The sequence below is a fragment of the Nycticebus coucang genome, chromosome 12, assembly GCF_027406575.1.
Source record: "Nycticebus coucang isolate mNycCou1 chromosome 12, mNycCou1.pri, whole genome shotgun sequence".
NCBI classification, from domain to species: domain Eukaryota; kingdom Metazoa; phylum Chordata; class Mammalia; order Primates; family Lorisidae; genus Nycticebus; species Nycticebus coucang.
In genome coordinates this window covers 57584332-57606485 of record NC_069791.1, presented here as the reverse complement: position 1 = coordinate 57606485, position 22154 = coordinate 57584332, and the positions used below count along the sequence as shown (strand labels likewise).

Genomic DNA, 22154 nt, shown 5'->3' with positions numbered 1-22154 from the left:
TCCCTGTCACGGCAGGCTTTGCCAAGGTCAGGGCAAGGCTATGTCTGCTTATGCTCAGGAGATTTCCTGAAAGCATTTCTGCATCTGAACCAAATTTCATCCAAAAGGATATAACTGAAACTGCTCATCTGGAATGACACATACATTTAATCCAAAAATTTAAAAGTCATTTCACGTGTGGGTTGAGTTCAAAGTGGCCCAAACCTGAATAGATAAGAATTTCCATCTTTTTCTCCTGTCACAGGAGATCCATCTCACACTGTCAGTACAAAAGGAAGTACAAACTGGTTTCTCTCTTTCCCTAAACCCCACACAGGGCCAGGGCAGGTAATTTCTTATGAGAACTGTGAACAGCAGCTATAAAGCTGGAAGAGAATGAAAATGTCAGCTCAACATCACTGGGGCCTTTAAAGAGCATAATAAAATGAGATGGTAGAGAATAAGAAAATCCAACAGATTAATAAAACTAGAAGTGTTATACTGGGGCCTAAAGAACAACAAACATCTTCCCAAATGTACTCCCTAGTCCTCTGGATCAGCAGCAGGGTGTGTGTCCATTTGGAGAGACAGAGGAAGGGCATTACAACGTCAGGCTTGATTTTATGTGAGATGACCCAACAAGAGGGTTGACAAGACAGTCCATTTCATGTCACTTACGGTCAATTCAGATGCTACTACTCTCTTCCTCAACTTCTTTTGATTTCCCTTCCCCCTTTACATATCATTGATGAAATCCTTTGCCCTTTAATCTATTGTCTTTCCAAAGTGCCTTCTCAGCCCTGGGATCACTGCATTTCCTAGGAATAATGGACTGAAACTCACTGACATATTCCAGGCACTCACACACAGTGCTCTTGCCTGTCACCACCTGTGCTGAGCCGAGATCATGGGGAAGGGGTGACAGGAAGCTGCACAGCACAGTGGCTGCAACCCTGCTCTTGGGTCCTCTGAATAAACTCTATCCACCTCCGCAATTATTACTCACATGGCCTTGCTTACATCTGCTTAAGTTCTGTGTGCTGTTTTCCCAGCTGCAAAATGGAACCTCCCTGATGGGTTGTTGTGAGGATCCAGTGAGTCGTTTACACGAAGCATCTATTATTCTAGACCAGGCGTCCTCAAACTGCAGCCTGCGGGCCACATGAAGTGGTGTGAATTGTATTTGTTCCCGTTTTATTTTTTACTTCAAAATAAGATATGTGCAGTGTGCATAGGAATTTGTTCATAGTTTTTTGTTTTTTTTTTAAACTATAGTCCAGCCCTCCAACGGTCTGAGGAACAGCGAATTGGCCCCCTGTTTAAAAAGTTTGAGGACACCTGTTCTAGACAGTGCCTGGTGTGAAGCAGGTGTTACACGTTAGTTATTGTTGCCGCTGCTATTGTCATCACTATGTGTCTGCTTATACCATTTTCTTTTTTTTTTTTTTTTTTTTGTAGAGACAGAGTCTCACTTTATGGCCCTCGGTAGAGTGCTGTGGCATCACACAGCTCACAGCAACCTCCAATTCCTGGGCGTAAGCGATTCTCTTGCCTCAGCCTCCCGAGTAGCTGGGACTACAGGCACCCGTCACAACGCCCGGCTATTTTTTGGTTGCAGTTCAGCTGGGGCCTGGTTTGAACCCGCCACCCTCGGTATATGGGGCCGGCGCCTTACCAATTGAGCCACAGGCGCCGCCCTGCTTATACCATTTTCTATGAGTTAGCATGACAAGGGCCACAAAGGTAGATTAACCAGTATTAATTACATAAGGGAGGCGGGTGGCCACACACCAAGTTTTGCTCTCTATTTTTTTTGCAGTTTTTGGCCGGGGGTGGGTTTGAACCTGCCACCTCTGGTATATGGGGCCAGCACCCTAGTCCTTTGAACCACAGGCGCCACCCTGCTCTCTATTTTCGTATGAGGAAAATCCTTCAGCGGAGAGCACGGCTTTCTTGGTTGTAAGAGAGACAGCCATTGGCATGGTACTTCTGGCAGCATGGAGAATTGCTGGTTCTTATTTCCAACTCTGCCTCTTATCTCTTATAGCCCATTCTGTCTTCCTCACCTGGGCACTTAGTACCACCTGTTTCACTGAGACTCCAAAGGTCTGGGTTACCCAGAGCCACCTTCCCTGCACCTGCACCTCCTGTCCCAACACTGCTGTGTCTCAACTAGCACCAACTCCCTGAGAGAGGCGAACCAGCTGAACAGAAGACGGGGCTCATTAGAGTGATTCTAGGAGATTAGAGTGATTCTTCCTTTTAAAAGAACCTTCTGATCTAGTTTCTAGTTGGTAAGATGGTGGGAGAGAAATTTTACAGCTGGTCTCTCTGCAGCCTGGTCTTTCTTGATTCTGACTTAGACTTGGAAAATATGGAAACAAGAATAAACAAACTGAAAACTGACAATTCTGATATAGACGATACCAGCTATTCCTTGGTTACTAGGTTGTGTTCAGTCTACAAAACCCACTATGATTTTGCTGCTTAGAGATAAACTCTCCTCCCTACAGCCCAGTTAGAGTTTATCTAATCACACTTTCTACTTCATAGGTTTGAACTCTGAGCAGCTATCAAATGCTAAGAAGACTCCTTTCTCTAGAATTCACTTCATAGTATTCCTGGCTTTAATAACCTCAAGCGAACATGAAAACATATGCAGTGTTTAGGCCTTTGCCAATAAAACAACCCTGGTTTTGCCATGTAGTTGTTGAGAAAAATCAAAACCCACTAAAAGGCCCGAAGCTCTTCTGCTGCCCATGGATCCTTATCTGGGTGTTGGCCGTTAGTGATTATTATACTTCATATCCTGTCACCAGAACAACTCTGGGCCCTTACCCTTTTAGCATATTCACCTCTCTCAGGGAGTCAGCACTAGTAGAGGCTCAGTAACACTGAGACCCTCAAGTGCAGGCCAACCCAGACCTTGCAGAACATGTGAATCAGAGAACCAGGTGGCACTAGGTGGAAAGGTCTAGAGTTCTCCTGGTGACAGGGAAAACTTAACATGAAATAAGTACTAAAGACCAACAGCTTTAGGTCACGGCCTAAAAGAAATCAGGCTGTACTAACTATGAAATAATAGTGATAAAGTGGGAAGAATCCGGATATTTTACAGAATCAAAGAATGAGGAAATCAGTCTCTTAATAGTCACACTTGGGGCAATTTCATGTGATTAATATATACTCACAAGAAGCTAGGTAAATATAGAAAAAACAGGTAAAGAAAACACAAAAGGCCAAGGGCTGGGCACAGTGGCTTACACCTGTAATCCTAGCACCCTAAACAGCCAAAACTGGAGGATTGCTTGAGTGGAGTTCAAGACCAGCCTAAGCAACATAGCACATCCTCATCTCTACAAAAAAAAAAAAAAAATTAGCTGGATGTGATGACTATAGTTTTAGCTATTCAGCAGGCTGAGGCAGGAGGCAATGCTAGAGTGTAGGAGCTGGAGGCTGCAGTGAGCTGTGATCACGCCACTATACTCCAGCATGGCCAACAGAGCAAGACCCTGTCTCTGGGGAAGGTGGGGAAGAAAGAATAAAAAAAGAAGAACATAGAAAAGAAAGAAAAGGAAAAAAGAAAAGACAAGGGGCCACTAAAACTTCTGACTCAAATCTGTAAAGATTTTTCTAGTAATCATTTAGCATAGCCCCAAGAGGCAGAGTGGAGCCCATAAACTCCCTTTCTGTTGAAGGGTATCCCCAAACTTCCCCCTTCATACCAAAAAGGGGCATTGAACCTTCTTCACATTTTAGGACTTCACATTCTGACTATATCTGTGCATACACCTCTTATTGGGAGAAAAACATCTTCAGTGGCAAGGTTGGGTTAGTTAGGTTGAGTTAGAGTTTAGATGTTGGTAGGGACTCAACCTCTTGCCCGCTGTCCTTCCTGGAGACCCTTATTAAAGTGTCTTAGAAATGATCAGAAAAGTGATGCAGAAGTTGGCCCACAGGAAGTAAAAGGGAGACAGTGTTCACGTGGCTTGGCAGAACCCGGAAGTAATTGAGGTAAAGTCCCTTAGCCTGAAGGCCCGCCTCTCTTCCCAGGCCACAGAAGGTGCTTCTGTACACAAGCCTGCTCTGCCTTCCCCCTCAGAAAGTAAGTGGTGAGCAGACAAGGAGCAATTGTAAAGAGAGGGGTGCCAGCAGCAATACACACAGATGAGGATTCTGGGCCGCGATGACCTAACCCGGTGGGAGTGCCAGGAGGGCCTGTCCCCTCATTTCATTATGACTAATCTGCTTGCTGGCACTTGCTGGATGCTTAGCTGGGTGAGGCAAAGTGAGGACCTGTTTTGAAGTCTCAAGAAGGTTTTAGCGCTTCATGGAAGGGACTGGAATTCTGAGAGAGTTCTTCCTGAGGTCTCTGCCTGGCTGTTGTGTTTCAAGGAGTTCTATGCAGGTATTTTCCTTCTATTTGTACTGACAGGCAGGGACAATCATAGGACTAGAATCTTATAAAGCATCATCCTGCCCTATTTTTTCAGAGTAAAAACAGAGAATGGCCCATTTTCATGGCCTGTTCTCCTTCATGTAACAGCATCTCTGAGGGAGTATATTAATTAGGGAAATTGCCAGGGAATATATGAGAAAAAGAAGAGAATGAAAGTTTCAGAAAGAAACTGAGGTCCGAAGAGAATTCTCCCGGGTCTTCACAATGAGCAGCACAAAATCAGCTGGCTGCCCCACCTTCCCATAAGATGCTTCAGCACACAAGTTTTAAATTCTAAATGACCATCCCTCCCCACCCCTACAGATGCTGGGAGATGGAAGCAACCCCAGCAAAGCTTTAAAATTTGAAAATTCTATGCACATAGTATCCTCCCTTATTACTGATTCCTAGTCAACTTATTAGTTGTCATTTAATACAGCTTCCACATCCCAACTCTTTCCCTCCCTTCTGCAGGCATCAAGACAATGGCTAACTATACCAGAGAAAGGGGCATGACAGACGACGGAAATAGGGGGCTGGGGAGGAAATGAGCAGCCTGAGAGAGGACGCTGAAACTCTTTGCTGGGATGATCTCCAAAAATCAAAGCTCTGATAAAGATGAAGCACAGGACAGTGTTACAGCAGGGCTATAAAGCTACACACAGAGGCAGACCGTCCCAGACGGGGGCACCCAAGACCTCTCTTGAGTTCTAAAAGGGCTACTTCTGGGTATGTGGAGCCCAGCAAGACCTTTTTAATAGAAAACACCCAATTTCCCAGAGCTTAGCAGGAATAGACTGAGCATCTACCACAAAGTCTTCTCTTGGCCCAATTTGGAACTGGAGCTGGGCCTATGCCCTCTGCAGTTGGCAAGCCAACACAGCAGAAGCAGCTACCACTATATGAGATGGGGACAGTCTGTTTTTTAATATAGGGTCATCCTTGGAGGCTTTGAGTGGCCAAACAGAATTGGATAGTCTGGCTCTGAGCTCAGGTCACAGCAAAGACGGTATGACAGAGACATCAGCTGGGGAGGAAAGACCAAGAACCCTTACCATCACCAGGAGCATGGTTATCAAGCCTCAGGGAACCCCTAGCAATGGCCTCAAGGCAGACGACAGACACATTCCTGGTCCCACTTCCCTTAGTAGCCTGCTACACTCAGAGAAACAGGAGGAAGGCACCAGCTACACATCCCCAGGCAGGTCTGCCTCTGTGTGGAATTTCCGCCCCTGCACCCTCTAGCCCACAGACCCCACCCACTGGCAGACAGCCCATGGGACCCATGGGCACAGGTGATGTCTTTCTTGCTCTTCTCTATTTGAAGCTGCTGCAAAGCAAAATGTCTTGCACCATACCAGCCGCCTCCGTGGGCCCTTCCATTAACGGGAGTTAGGAGTACACATCCTTTTCCCATTTCCCCTCTATGCTCTCCTGCTGACTGCCCCAGGAGGGACAGTCTGAGACAGCAGCTTTCCAGCCCACTCCCAAGACCTGCCTCAGTAACCCCATTCCCCACCCTGCAGTCAGGAAAAGGCAAGGAAAAGAAAAACTCAGAAGCCTGAAGATTGTTTGGAATTTATTCTCTTAAATAAGAATATAACATTTGTTAAAAAAAAAAAAAAATTAAAAGCACAACACTTGGTTTCACAGTAACGGCAAAAACAAAGTTACACAATTAAATTAAAAACTCACAAAGAAACACACCAAAAACAACAGCACAGGTTAAAACAAAGGCAAAAATAAAGGTTGAAGGAAGGCTAGAAGTTGATGGGTGACGTTTTCCTTGGCACAGCTAATCTTCCCCTGCTCGGGCTTCTCTGCACCACTGCTGTGGGGATCTGGCCTGCTGCCATCCCGTTCTGACCCCATCCCAAGCTGGATAGCTCAGGGAAAAAAGTGAACCCCTTAACTCACTGGTAGACGTTCAAGGTCATCGTGCAGCCCTTTTAAGAGGGCCAAGGAATGTTCTACTGTACTACAGAAAACGGGTGAAGACACACTAATCACCCACAGGCAGTGGAAAACTGAAATAACTAACCCAGGGAAGCAATATACAAGCATGAAACCAAAAGAGAGGGAGGTGGGGTGCTTGGTTCTCTGTGGTACCCTACTAGCAACAGACCCCTGCGCTTTCCTAGTTTGTTCTAGGGTCAGTTTCCTGAGGTTGGGTGTGTGCTGCTCATGTCTCGAGCACCCCCCTGTTCCCAGGGCTCAGCTCCATGGACGTGCTGCTTTTAAGCCTGCCGTGCACTCAATGTCCTGACCAGAGCCGAGGACGGGCCAGGCGTATGGCTCCCAGTGTACAGCTCCACAACCAAGTAACAAGAAGCTTTGGAAAGAGCTTCGTATCATCAATATTATTATTTAGGGTATAATACATAAATAAATATCTATTCATATGTGCAATCAGATCTATATACATATAAATGTGGACAGATATAGAAACATTCACACATCACCAACTAGGACTTAGGGTACGGTTGGACAGGTAAACTGGATTGCAGGATTCTCTTCCCTTTACTGAAAGGTTTTCCAGAAATAACCTCAAGGGAAGAGAACTTGGGAAGCAGTAAGATTTCCTAACTTCCCTCTGTCAGGCAAGGACCCCAGAGTTAAGTAAAATTCCTTATATGGCTTGGCTATTCTTCTAGCTGTGTGGGAAATGGCTGCATTTCCTAATGGTTCATTCAGGTTCCAAACTATGGATCCCAGTGGCATGCAAGGGGGTCTAGGCACAGGGAGCAGGCAGCTGCCACTTGTGACCTGTGGCTTTTTAATTTCAGATAATCTTTTCCATGAGATCACAGAAAACTACTTTTTCTTCCATCCTATCTTTGTCACCTGCATCATAGATGTTCAGATGATGAACACTCTAGGAGAAAAGCTCTTCTGTTCCCTTCCTGTTACACCCCACAGCTGCTATGCTTCATTTTTGGTGATCAACTATGTGAGACAAAAAGAGGATTTCTCTGTGCAAAAAAAAGAATCTAAAAAACCTGCAATTGAGGATCTCATGCCCAAGGGAAAATAATCCCATTTGGGGTTTGTCTAAAGTCATGGCAAGTACTATTAGGCCAGGGTAAGAAAATCTGTGCCAGGTCCACTAATCTGCGATAGTAAGTGTAAGCTTGGAAACAAAGCGTTTACAGATTTGAGAACAGAAAAAAGGATTTCTATATTAAAAGCACATTACAAACAAAAATACCGTAAACAATGTCTCCCAAACAGTAAATTAGGCAGCAGTTACATATTAGGTTACCAGAGAAAGACAACATTTTAAAGCAGGCCTACAGTGGGGTCTTTGAACTTGTGGGTTATATTTGGGGTTTTTTGGCAACAGGAAAAATTTTAGCATTAAGGGGCAAAGAACACAAGGGAGAAGTGCCATAAAAGAAAGAGGAGGCACAGAGCAGAAGTACAGCAGGGTCAAATTCAAATGCTGCCTGCAATCACAGCTTTTCCAGTTCCTCCTCCTAAGGGATGTGCATCTAGAGAGGATGGCTGGGTTATACACAACCTTGACAGAATCAAGTTCATTCATTCATCACCTCTTCTGGTCTTGAGTGCAGTGAGACCAACCAGATCCAGGTTAATGACTGCTCTCGACACACACACATTCTGGACCCTGGAAACACCTGAGTTTTTCTGAAGCTTTTCAGAGGAAAATTCTACTTAAGTAACCAAAATTTTAATTTAGGATTTAGTTTAGGATTTAATAAAGAAAATTTCTATCAAAGAAGAAATCTACTTCATGCCAAATACAAAATACCATCGACAAGTCTGTTCCTTTTCTAAAGAAGCTAACAAAAATGAGTCAGCTCACTAAGAAAGTGCCAGCACTTTGGAGCATATTCAAGACTCAGAGCTATAATTTCCAAAGGCTGACGTCTCCAGACATAGATTTTAAGGTAAGTCCATCAGCCCTAAGCTCTCTGGCCTTCCCTTGACTAGAAGGTATCTTAAACTGGGGGAGACAGTGCCTGATTCATTCATCTTCATTCAAGCTGCAACTCCTTTGGGACACCGTATCTTTAACCCCCTGTGCCATACCAGGTAAGTCACCTTCTAGCTCAGAACCAAGAACCAGGGAGACTGAGATGCCCTCAGGACTTTCTTGGTTATTTTGATTCTTCAACCACACTGCCAACTCTCATCTTCTTTCCCTGCTTTGTGAAACATTCTCCTGCTCTATAGAATCCTCAATCAGACAGCAAGAAATGGCAACTTGAACCAGATGGGAAAGTGAGCAAACTTAGCTTGTTTACAAACAACCTGAAAGTCATGACATTTAACTCCTTTTAAAGAATGTTTTTTACTCCAAATGGAGGGTTTAATTTCTTAGAGTTGTTTACTGAGTAGTCAGGTTCCTTGGAAAATCCATTGCTGCTGGCAAAGTCCTGGACTAATAAGTGGTGCTCTCTCCTGATAAATGCACATTCTACAGCATAAAGCCAAAGTTTCTGTCTAGATCTCTTTAGTTATTTTTCTCTGCCAATGATTATCCCATGCTCATGAGAGTGTCAATTGCAAAGAACTGTTCAGCTCTTCATAAGAAAGATCTTTAAGACTATAGAAGCTTTACGAGTTACTCATGGCAATAAAATGTTGGTCCCAACTGCAAGGCATTTAAAAATCTTCCTCAGATTATAATAAAGAAACATGTAGCACAGGCCGAGTTCACCTAACTCGGCTGGGGTTTGTATCATTCTCTAAATCACTGCACCCAGTGGGTACCACCCAATGTCTGGGCACATTCTGCCTCTCCCAGAACGAGCACCACAAGGCTGACAATAATCAGCTCTTAAAAATGGGAAAAGATGACACTGAGAACCTCTCATCGGAGGTCAAGGTGGTAATTCTTCCCTTTTCCCATCATGGAAGCTCCACTACAAATTCCTCCCTGGCTTCTGGCATTGGCTGATAACTTTTTAATTTTTGTAAATGATTGCTTGAGATTTATTTGAGAGGAAGGTGTGACAAACAGACATGTGGCCCTGCTGACCTTCTCTCTCACCTGCATAGCAAGCAACCTAGCCTGGGCACAGTCTAGAGCTGCACTGGGGCATCAGGCACAGCAGTTTGTGAGCTATGTCATGGGCTGGTTTTATAGGGAGCCAAGAAGGGTCACTAGCTTTAAGGAAAAGGAAACACAATTCCTCCGACGGGTCTTGTGCTCATGAGCCTTCCTGATTCTGCCCCGCTATGACGAGAGTATGTTTTTAGAGGTAGAGATAGTGTCACTCACCTCTTGACAAAAGAAAATGATAAAGGAAGTAGGACAAATTAGGGCTTAATTCTCATTAGAAGTTCAAATGCCTTAGAGTAGTCAGGACAGAGCATGCCCTTTAAGGGTTCAGGTCAAACAGAAGAGTAATGACAGCTCATCCAGACTCTTCTATTTGGAATGGGATAGAAAAATTTCAAGTGCGAATGAAGGCAATTGCAGACCATCACAACACTATGCCCTGTTTCAAAGGAGTCTAAAAACAAGGAACCACATGAAGGCCTAGCACCTCTGGATATTCACTTGGGTCAGTGACAGAGGCAGCCTGTTCTGAATTCCTATTTGTCTACACATGATTGGGACCAGACACCCCAGTGTGTGTGATGGATGTGGGAGAAGGCGACAGGGATAGGACTTTGAGATGTTGAATAAACATGACCCATAGCTTAGGCGATGCCGCTTACCAGATGGCACCTTCACTGGCTCACAGTCTGCCAGTGGAACTCCCCTCCGATTTGTACCAGCACCTCTGACAGGCCATAGAGAAAGGGGACTCCAAATGCAAGCAGCTGGCACATGAAAAAGGAGTCCAAAGGGTTTTGGGCCACTTGATGCCCAATTGAAGAAATGTTGCTTTGTAGGTGCTGGCTCATCCCCTTGGCCTTGTCACAGAGGCCAAGGGAGTGATGCACCACCCAGCCAAACAAGGAAGTGAGGCTACCTGGGGTTCTCTCAGCCGAGCTGGCCACGATGCTGGCCCGTCCATTTGCATCTGCACCAGGGCCATCCTGCAGGGGTGCTTTGGCCTCCTAGGAAAGTTCATGAGAAAAAGCGTGACTGACTGAAATACTGAAATCTCAGGCTACAACAATGTGACAGGCTGGTTTGTCCCTGCTGATTTTACCAAGCAACCCAGAAGTGTATTCTCCACACAGCATAAGTCTTTCTTTAAAGAAACCAGGACATATTTCCAATAGAGGTCAGTAGGAGTCCGAGTCTAGATCCAGCTAAGTGTATCCCTTCCCATAATCCCCTCTGTGAAGCCTCTAAAGGAGGCCTGAATTAACCAGTGGTAAATAGGGTTACAGGGCTGAACTGGTAAGACAGGTGGAAAGCCACTCTCAAGAGGAGAGGAAGGGAAGGGGAGGGGAGGGAAGGGAGTGAAGCAAGTTCTCAGATAAGTAACAGAGTAAGGTAATGCAAGGAGATGCAGGCCAAGCCAACTATGTGCAGCCCACTTCCTCCTCAGTATGGGGTAGGGGCTAGTTAGCATTTGCTCCCACGTGGCCCAGACCCTGGGTGGGGAGGGCTGGCAAGGAACAGGGAGGGCTTCTCCTCACACTGCCTCTTCCCCACCAGTGCCTTCCTTGATGAGAGCTCTAACAATGTGAAAAATGAATAGGCAATTACCCTCAGCAGCAGGATATCCTGCTCTCAGATGCTTATTTACAAAGGCAAACATCTTTTATAGGTAGTGAGCAGAAAAGGAGGTCTGCATCATCCTCAAATCCAACTCAGGTGGCAGAAGGAACATTACTTTAGTGAAGCACAACATTAGATCATGCTTAAAAGTAGGCTCCCCTTACAAATTGGATAGCAACCCCATCTCAGGCCCTCCCTTCACAAGAGAGGCGGGGCTGCAGCAGCCACCCAGCAGGCCCTGCTTGGCTGCATGCTGGCCAGCGACCACATGCACTGGCACCCACAGCTTCTCCCCCACTTACAGGATGGGTCACCATTACCTTTCCAGACAGAGGAGCCACTGCTGGTCTTTTCCTTTGTGCAGCGCCAGAGAGCCGATAACAGTAGTGTGGTTTACAGTAGAATTTACCTGCAGACAGCAGAAGCAGGAGACGAGGGAGTGAGTCAGATCATTGATTCTGAACATGGCCCCTCTCCTCTAGCGATGGAAGGCTATCTCCCTATTCAGCCTCTTATCCAAGGAGGCCGGTTCTTCCCTATAAACTTTGCTTCCAGCCCTCCTCTCCTTGTGCCTCAAGGTGGGGGGTGGGTGTCTTTTTCTTTGGGAATGTGAAGGCCATTGAGCTGTCACCCAATCAGTGCCCAGAGTAGAGATGTGAGGCTTGCAGGGTAGGGCCAGCAGACAAAGTGGCAGTGTGTATGGAACAAAGATGTGGCCACATGAAAAGTGGGGAGGAGCATTTCTGGGGAAACCAAGGATGAAAACAAGTATGGGTGGAAGCGGAGGCGTGAAGCCTGCAGGGGTGGACATCACTGGGCATCAGCTGTGCTGCTCGGCCTCTGTACCCACACGCCCTCACGTGGTCTCCCCACCCCCCCAGAGGGTCGGGGTCAGCATTCAAAACCAATACAAAACAAAACCAAAAACTCCTGCAATCACTATGACTGGAATGGAACAGAATAAAAACCAGAGTGTACTGTGGCATAGAGTTAAATATTATTTCTTAGCACTTTTAGTTACATCTCCATGTGTTTACTAGGTCTTATCATAACATCCATTCCCTACTGAAGGTGTGTCCAAAAAGTATGAACAACACTGTCCTGGCTTTTCCCATGACACTGGTAGTGGAATTAATCCATTTTTTCTGACTCTTTCTTTACTTTCACTAATGCTCTTGAATGCTAAATGATAGAATCCATTACAGAAACTATTGAAACCTGAATAACTCTCATTTCATCCTTCTCATTTGTAGAGAGGGCCCTTTAGACAAATGAGTTTGGTTTTTTTTTTGAGACAGAACCTCAAGCTGTTGCCCTGGGTAGAGTAGCGTGGCATCACAGCTCACAGCAACCTCCAACTCATGGGCTCAAGTGATTTTTCTGCCTCCGCCTCCCAAGTAGCTGGGACTACAGGCACCAGCCACAACGCCCAGCTATTTGTTGGCTGCAGCCATCATTATTGTTTGGTGGGCCCGGACTGGATTCGAACCCGCCAGCTCAGGTGTATGTGGCTGGCGCCTTAGCCGCTTGAGCCAGAGGCACCGAGCCAACAAATGAGTTTCTTGCTCTCAAAGTTAAGAGGACCTAAAAGCCAAAGAGAGTAAAAGATAGGATGGCATTCTTTCTTTTTCTCCTTTACCTGGTGATCTGATTCTTTCTTTTTTCCTTCAAAGTAACTCACTGACTTGTTTTTCTTTCACATGAACTCCCCCTCCCATGCTGGACAAATATATTAGAAAGATATAGTTTGTGGAATTTCATAGATTTTAAAATAATATTCATAATGCATATTTTCCCAAACAGATTTTCCACTAGCTACTGACATTTCACCAGGACTCAGAAACACTACCTCTCTTATTAAGAACACCTGGTAACCAAAATCAATCTTACCCCTTGTTCCTTATGAGGGGAGTCAAGTCATTGGTTATTATTTTCAGCGTGGCCACAATTTCCCTTTATGATCTGTAATAAGCCACTCTGCTTTTGTGAATTCTGGCCCTCAGTAAATAGGACAAGATAAAATGTATGAGTACTTGAATCACGTATGGCTCCTTCAGTCTGCTCTATATCTTCTCCATGGGATTCTGAAGAGGGATACCAACCATGTGGCCTGACAATGCCCAGCCTAGAAGTGGACATGTGACATGGGCTAGCTAATCAGGGCTCTAGGCATTGGCATGTGAGTAAAGTCAGGCTGACCAGAGCTCTTCTGGGGGATCGTTATGGATAATGAGGGAGAAGGGACAACCCTTCTCTGGAGACTGCTATCTGGAGACTACTATCTAATGCTTAAACTTCAATCCGACTTGGGTTTCTATTACTTGTAACCAAGAGTCTTATTTATTACACCATCAGAAAATACAATGTTATTTCTACTTTTTTCATTCCTTGCTTCAATTTTTTTTTCTTGCATTCGTTTTTTTTTTTTTTTTCCTGCTAAAGTAAAATCCCAGACTTTTTTTTTTTTTTTTTTTGAGATAGGGTCTCACTCTATTGCCTGGACTAGAGTGCAGTGGTGTCATCACAGCTTACTGTAACCTCAAACTCCTGGACTCAAGCAACCTCTTGCCTCAGCCTCCCAAGTAACTGGGACTACAGGTTTGCACCACAAGCCCAGCCTATTTTTCTATTTTAGTAGAGATGGGGGTCTCACTCTTGCTCAGGCTGCTCTTCAACTCCTAAGCTCAAGCAATCTTCTTGCCTTGCCCTCTCAGAACGCTAGGATTATAGGTATGAACCTGCTCCAGCCAGAATCCCAGCTCTTCACATACAACTCGATTAAATTCAACTGAATCCTCATTATACCCTGCTCCAATACCCTAAATTAAGGAAAAAAGAGGCATAAGTTTCAGAAACAAATTCTACAGGCCTAGCCACAAAGAAAATTTCCCCCAAAATTCCAGAAAATTATTTTTTCTAGGAAGATAGTACAACATGATATAAGGAACTTAAGCTCTGAAATCAGATCTCATTTCAAATACTGTCTCAGCCACTCAAGAGCAGTGTGAACTATTTAGCCCCTGGGCACATGTTTCCTCACATAGAAATGAATATGCACCCACCTCACAGGCTGAGTTAATTACACAGATAACACATGTCGTGTGTTGTGGGTGCTCCATTAATATGTATCTCCTCATATCCCTTCTCAAACTGAGCTTGATAGCACCTTTTGCTTTTTAAATGGAACAAAAAAGCTAATTTCTATCTACCATTTACCATGTAGTAGATACTATTTTAACTACCACCCAGTGAGGCAGGCACCATGATTACCAACCTTTTCCTGGGGAGGCAGAGAAAGGCTGAGCAGCCTGCCCAGAGTGCCCTCCTATTAGTAAACCTCAGAGGCCTAGGAAGCTGGCTCCAGAGCCTATACTTTTAGCCACTCTGCTATGATGCCTGATTCAGGTTAGTAAATCCAGACACACAAAATGCTATAAATTAACTACAGATTATGGGTGGTTCAATTGAGCAACTCATTATCAGTGATCTAAAGTAAGGAATCCTGATAATTAAATCTGGAAAAAGGAACTGGGGAAAACTAATGGCTATAGGGCAGGCCTAAGGTAAATGGGCCTATTCATTCATTCTCCATCTCACTGATGCCAGGATGTGACAGGTACCAATCTAAACAACGCAAGTCCTCCGGGCAAGCAGACTGACAAGGTCTCTGGATGCAGCAGACAACATATGAGCAAGTATCAGACAGCAGTCACCACTGTGTGGGGACTGAATAGGTGTCGTGAAGGGCTGGGAGTGCCTCTCTGGAGAGAGAATAAGTGGAGATGTGAATGACAGGAAGCCCATCCTGAGGAGATTGGGGGAAGTCCATTCCAGGAGAGAAGACAGCTGAGCAAAGTCCTAAGCAGTGGCTTCATCATGTTTGGGTATGTTATTCTGGGGCAGAGAGAACAATGAGTGTAAACCAGCTCCCCACATGGTCTCTCAAAAGAGACCAGCATGAAGTGTACAGCAAGCTGGGGCAGCTAACGGCAGGGCAGTCAGGCTAGATGTACGGATGCCCGCTCCACTGGAACTGGGCTGCAGGTTCTTTCTGCACTGTTTTGAGTAGGAGATGGGCAAGACCTGACTTACACATTTTAAGACTCCTTAAGCTACTTTCTGACTATCAAGGACAGGGCAAGGAGGCCAGTGGTGCCAGGGGAAGACACAGCGGCTGGCCTGGGTGTCACCAACAGAGATAGAGACTCTGAGTCTTGTCACTGCCAAGGACTGCCCTGCACAGACCACCTTGGCAGGTAGCGTGGTTTCTCAAGATGACAGGGAAAGGCCTGACATACTGTCTGATTTGGAGTCCTTGTCTTAAGAGTTGGTAGTGATCAGGAACAAGCTACTGTATTACAAGAGAAAGAGTAGCTTTGTGTTTGAACAAACTGAAAGGAAGAATAACCAGTTACAATGGCAAACAGATACATCTTGAAGTATATGATACTTATATATATACATTTTTTTTTTTTTTTGTAGAGACAGAGTCTCACTTTACCGCCCTCAGTAGAGTGCCATGACGTCACAGGACTCACAGCAACCTCCAGATCTTGGGCTTCCGCGATTCTCCTGCCTCAGCCTCCCGAGTAGCTGGGACTACAGGCACCCGCCACAACACCCAGCTGTTTTTGTTATTGTTGTTGCAGTTCGGCCGGGGCTGGGTTTGAACCCGCCACCCTCGGTATATGGGGCCAGCGCCCTACTCACTGAGCCACAGGCGCCAGTATGGAGCTGACAATGGAACCTAGGGTCACTAATCCCTAAACCCCTGACCTGGAATGGATCTCAGAGGTCATTGAGTGCAAACCAGCACTCAGTAGCTGTGTAAACTTGGACAAGCAACTTACGATGCCTCTGAACATGATTTCCTAAAATTACAATAATAAAAACAGCTACTCTATGGGGATGTTATGAAGATAAACTGATGTGCCATGTGGTCAGGGCCCCAATAACTCCTGGATGACTTCTGTTTGCTTCAATCACCCTGGCTTTTTTTCTTCTCTGAGGAAAATAGAGGCACTTATATTCTGATGGGGGTGATAAGCTAGTGCGCATGAAACAACAGCAGACAACGTAAGAGGATGATGATTAAGGGCTCAGTTACCTGGTCTAGATTATAACTTTGTAGAAGTTTGGAGGAGGAAGAAATTAATGAAGTTCAAAAGCAGTCTGCAGAGCAAAGTAGCTGACCATAGGCTAGACTTTGAGAAAGAAGCATGTGGTGGCTAAGAGGGGGCAGAGGTGCCACATTAGGCAAGAGGGTGGCAGGAACTTAGGTGGGTGAGACGAGACTGGATAAGTGTGGGTATGTTATTCTGGGCAGGGAGAACAATGAGTCTAAACCAGCTCCCCAAATTTGGATTGCAGATAAAATTTTCATCAGCTTAGCCCCTCCACAGAACTTCCATGGAGACATGTGGACTACAGACAGAAGTGGAAATTTAAGGACACTGAAGTTATCAAGTGATTTAGATATCAAGTGATCCTCAAGAGCAAAGATGAGCACACATCCATAGGCAAAAATACCTGTAGATTAGGCTGGGCACAGTGGCTCACGCCTGTAATGCCAGCACTCTGGGAAGCCAAGAAGGGAGGATCACTTGAGTTCAGGAGTTGGAGACCAGCCTGAGCAAGACCCCATCTCTACTAAAAATAGAAAAACTAGCCAGGTTTGGTGGCAGGCATTATAGTCTCAGCTACTAGGGAGGCTGAGGTTAAGAGGATTGCTCAAGCCCAAGAGTTTGAGGTTGCTGTGGACTGTCATGCCATGGCACTCTCCCCAAGGTGACACAGTGAAAGTCTGTCTCCAAAAAAAAAAAAAACCTTTAGATCAACTGGCTGGACCATGTGGAAGATCCACCAGTAGGAGGCTAACTAAAATAAAACCTAATCGTTAAGGATATCTATACAAAGTTAGGTGGACTCTGTCCACCCCCATCCTTAGAGATCAAAGGCACTTCCAAAGAGCAGTTGTATGGGAAAAGTGAAACAGAGGATTTGATACCTAACAATTTACCTTCCTTATCTAAACAATAGTCTAATTCTCCCACCACTGGGTAGAGGACCACCGTGTCATAAGTACAGGAGTTGGCCTTTCTCAGTTCACCACTCAGGGCTCCTTTCCTGCTTCTTCTGACAGAGCTGCCTGTTCACTCACTACTAGGAGGGCCTGGGTGCCTGGAGCAAGCAAGTCCTAATTGGCGGGTGTCCTCTCCTATATGACATCACCTTACATAGTCAAGAAGTCACCTATCAATGTAAGGGACTTGATGCCATACTTGTGAGGATTAATTTACTCTCCTATTAATCTAGGCCCCCTCATTACTCTGTAATCAGGAAGACTGCCCATGAAGTCCCCTCAGTAGCCTACAGGAACAGGTGCAGGAGCCATGAGTTCAAGGTCTTCTCATGGTGGGCCAGCCAGCCACTGTCTACCAGACTCTGTCCACCTTCTACCCTACCAACCTCTCCACTGTAAAAACCAGCAAATGTCACCAAACACCAGGCCTGAACACCATAGCAAAGTAGATTCTACCCTACCAACCTCTCCACTGTAAAAACCAGCAAATGTCACCAAACACCAGGCCTGAACACCATAGCAAAGTAGATTCTACCCTACCAACCTCTCCACTGTAAAAACCAGCAAATGTCAACAAAGACCAGGCCTGAACACCATAGTCAAGTAGATTCGGGCCCTGTGAAATGAACTCACAACACATCAATAGGGGATGGTGAGATGCTGATGCCAGAGAAAGCAGTAATACCAGGCATATTGCAGTAATCTCCAAGAGGCAGGGTCTGAGAACCAGGAGCCAGGATCTAGTTTCAATTTACAGTTGTCAACCTTAGGCAAGAAATGTGACTTCTACAGACCTATGATTCTCCTTCTATAACTTAAAGACAAGAAGATTTATCCTCCTTACAACCATTTTATCTCAAGATCCCACCATGAAGTCAGAAAGCAAGTGAGTTTCTGTCACGTCAGGAAAATGATTTAGGCAAGTGCATTCCATTCTCATTACCATCATTGCTGGGTATGATACAGCCTGGTGACTTTGGGCAATATTTATGTGAGAGTCTTAGCAAAAAAACAAAGGAAGGAAAGAGATGGATGGGAAGGGTTGGGGAGATAGAATGAAAAAAATACACAGAAATGCAGTGAAGGGCTCTAAGGTTCCCAGCTCAAATGAACAAAGTGTCTCAAACACTATTTCTAAGTATGCCCCGAAGAGCAAGCCACCTCACCGTCCTCAATGTCATAGGCATAGGCTGAGAGGCGTAGGGTGGTGGCACAGTACTCGCATTTGAAGCAGCTCCGGTGGAAGAATTTGCCCTCAGCACTCAGCCTTTCCATCACGTAGACCCGCTTCTGGCAGAAATAGCATGTGTCGCTGCCTCCCAAGTTCTGTGGGAACTCTTTCTTCATGGAGCCCTGGAGGAGTAGGGAGGGGGCGAGAGGAAGGAAGGGCACCTCAGGGCAGTGTTCTCAGGCCCCTCCCCAAAGTTGCAGCGCTTTACGTGTGAAGCCAACCCTCCCTCCATGATTTTGTTCCACAGCAGACTACGAGTATTAATGGCTACAGTACATTTCACTTTTGGCTCTCCCGGAGAGCAACTATACCATTGCAGGTACTATATCCTGTGTGCCTCTGGAGAGCACTGGCACAGGTGGATTCTGAACCAGTGTTAACCAACAATCAAGAGAAAGGCAATTTGCTTCTGGTGAAGGATCCAAGATCACAGAACTTCAGTGCAATTAAACCAAATTATTTTGACAGAATTCTGTTCTAGGCATATCATAAACATATACATATACATTCAGTGTTCTATACATATATATGGGACCCCTGGACTCTAAAGCAGTCACTTTTCCACACAACTTTCTAAACAATTATGGCAGTCCTAGAAATTCAAACAACCTCCAAAAAAATAACCACATGGCATATATTAATTAATCAGAAGAAACCACGCTTATTTACCATAGCTGTGTTATGTCTAGCTAGGCAGTGCCCTTGAGACATCTCTTACCAGTTCCTTCTTGTCTAGAAGAGCTTTGGGCTGCTCTTTCCTTTGAAGCTGATTGGCTATCTGCTCAGCCAATGAGCTCACTCCGCCTGTGTACATCTTTATATACTTCTAGTGGTTGGAGATTATAAAATGACCAGAATGAAGAGAAATGAGAAGGAAAATAAATAAATAAATAAATTAAGAAGACAGGAAAAAAATCTTAGAAAGGTATACAATGAATACAAGGTGCAGCAACAAATCATGCCCACACAGTGCTCACAAGCAGGCAAGCTGGGTGGTAAGAAAAACACCGTGTCAGGGCCACACAGAGGCACCAGCATGTGTGGAAACAGCAGCTGCGGGGAAAAGTGTCTTCGTTAGGAGAAAACATGGTCTCTCGTGTCTTTGTGGGATATACAATTCCAGGAGGCTGGAGAGTAGGAAGATGGGATGAATGCAAACAGGAGTAAGAAGGGCCCATACCCTTGTGACTCGGATTACATTTAAAGAATTCAAGAGGAATAACTCCCATGCAAACAGCAGATGCCCATACTAACCACATGTTTCAAGATGTGGGACAAGGCTTGGGAAGTTATTTTCTTATTTAGAAAGAAATGAAGCTCCTTGCAAAGGCTGACTCTCCACTTGGATAACAAATGTTACCAGTTCTAGTATTACCTGTGATAATCTTCTTCCACACTTGGCCTATAACACCTGTCACATGCACCAACCTTCCTGAGCTTTACTGGAAAAGGTATTCTCACTGATTCTCCCTATTGCTCTTTAACATGGGTTTGAGTGCAGCATACTGAGGCACCTGTGATCTACCCACATGCTAAGGCCAAAGCCTTCTAGACTGGCTTGGGTGAGTTAAACACAAGCTGTGGCCAGGCAGACAAGTTGCTCCGCTAGTCCTTGGAAGTCAGAATGTATTTCTAGGCCCAGGGGGTGGGGGTGGGGGAGTTGAGACAGAGTATCTGTTGCCCTGGCTAGAGAGTGGAGTGGTGTCATCATAGCCCACTGCAACATTGAACTCAAGGCATCCTCCTGCCTCAATCTCCCAAGTAGCTAAGACTTCAGGTAGCACTACCACATTTGGCTAATTTTTCTATTTTTTGAAGAGATAGGGATTTGTCCTGTTGCGCAAGCTGGTCTCAAAATCCTGGCCTCAAGCAATCCTCCATCCTTGGCCTCCCAAAGTGCTAAAATTATAGGCATGAGCCACCATGCCCAGTTTATTTTTATAGGTGAAAAAAGATAAACAAGAAAAAATCCAACCAATTTAATCCTCTTTCTGGCAATGCTGAAGAAATAACAGAAGAAAATTTACACAATTTCACCATGAGTCTTACCTAGGCTTACACCTAGGGTGGGTGCCCTAGACAGTCAACTTTGAGGCTGTTCCCAGGAAGTTCTTTAGAGACTCCATGTCCAGCTCACCCTTCCACATGCAGATGGCCATGACATCTAATGCATGTGTGCTCTTCTCATGAACTTCATGAAATAAAGGGGCTCCCTGCCAAATCTGAGGGACCCTGACTCTAATTCTAACCCAGAACCCTGCCAGGAGCAATTATCCTGGCAATGCCCACAACCCCGTTAGGGAGTGGCTTGAACAGACAAACATACAATGCCACATGTAAGAGGATCACAGGCTTGAGCAATGGCAGGGCCTGGCTGGGCAGAGACAGACAGGAGAAGCACTCTGAGGGAAGTCAAGCCTATGTAATTATGGGAACAGACACACAAATGAGAAAACTATTCTCATTTGGCTCAGCTTAGGCTCAGCTGGAATTGAGGCATCAATTATATTTTTCAACTCAAAAATAAGGAGATTTCCAAGGATTGATGCCATTGCCCCATTAACTTCACAGATTATACCTATTAGTGGTTGAGAAAAACAAGTGGCTCTTAGATCCAAACCTTCTTTAGATTAAAGACCTTAAAGAAGCTTAGGCTTGGAACAGACACACACCAGGCAGAGCTGGGCAGATAATTTAATAGCTGACACTACGGGAACAGAAAACTGCATTTCTTTCATTCTGTAATAGACAAGCAAGTGTATGGACCAAAACATCAAATATGGACCAGGACAGTGAGCAAGTGCAGGGCCCTCGCTACTCAGCCAGGACCTTTCTCTTCTGACCAGAAACCACCTTCCTCAGCAGCTATCACCCCAGGCTGCAAAGGCATTTGTCACATTCAGTTCTCAGAGAGGTGGTGACACTAACAAGCACCCCCTTAAGAGAGGTGAAGACTCAAGTTCTATTTGTTTCTGGCATGAAAAGCAGATGGTTTCCTTCTTTCCGCTCCTAAAACATAGTCAAAATGTAGCAATCGCTGGACTTAGACTATTGCACGCCACATGCAGGCATGTGCTATGACACACAAACTGTGTGGTCTGATACTGGCTCAAGAACAGGAAGTACCAACAGAAAGGACAAAAAGACCCTCCAATTTCTCTAGAAACTTCTCTATAGCTGGATCAGTGCCACTGTGGGCAATAGCAGGGTTCATTCCTCAAATGATTACAATTCAATAGACACCCACAATATTGCACATTCACTACTCCATTTAAGAGATTTAATTAACACCATGGTTCATGTTTTGCAACACATTATTATGAAGACATTCAAAGTTTAAAAAGCCAGTGGCTGAAAATGCTTATCATTATCTGGTATAGTTAAAATATGATCAAAATGGGTTTACTTGGACAGAATCTAGCATATTAAACACAGTTCAATGAAAGCCAGCAGCCTCTTTAGCTGAGGAGTGTACCCACAGGCTTTACACGCAAAACACACACACACATCAGCTCCCGCAGAGACAGGCCAAAGTTAAGAATTCCACAACCCACTCAGGGCAGATGACATTTGTAAGAGTGAAGTGAGTGGAGGCTGCACAGGGAAGGAAGAGTTTCGCCAAGGCTCAGGCCATGCTACCTGTCGCAGGGAGTCGGAGGAGGGAGAGGCAGGGCGGGAGGAACGGAGACTAAGAGAAAGCTCCCACTGGTCAACAAAAAATCGACGAGATTCAGACTCTGGCTATAAAATACAAGATGGAGAAAAAAAAAAAAAA

At 45.1% G+C, this 22154-nt stretch overlaps 1 protein-coding gene across 17 annotated transcripts in view; it reads right to left on the bottom strand.

Moving 5' to 3' along the window:
• MICAL3 (microtubule associated monooxygenase, calponin and LIM domain containing 3) overlaps window positions 1–22154 on the bottom strand; it is a 239530-nt gene that overhangs the window by 66304 nt on the left and 151072 nt on the right. For 13 of the 17 annotated variants that reach the window (XM_053555643.1, XM_053555642.1, XM_053555649.1 and 10 more), the window contains 5 exons: window positions 22019–22120; window positions 19098–19205; window positions 18315–18501; window positions 11387–11475; window positions 10366–10453 (listed from right to left, as the gene is read on the bottom strand). In XM_053555643.1, coding sequence (XP_053411618.1) covers window positions 10366–10453; window positions 11387–11475; window positions 18315–18501; window positions 19098–19205; window positions 22019–22120 — 574 coding nt within the window. The remainder of the gene's footprint in view (window positions 1–10365; window positions 10454–11386; window positions 11476–18314; window positions 18502–19097; window positions 19206–22018; window positions 22121–22154) is intronic. The other 4 variants (XM_053555656.1, XM_053555657.1, XM_053555658.1 and 1 more) reach the window with 1 other exon arrangement.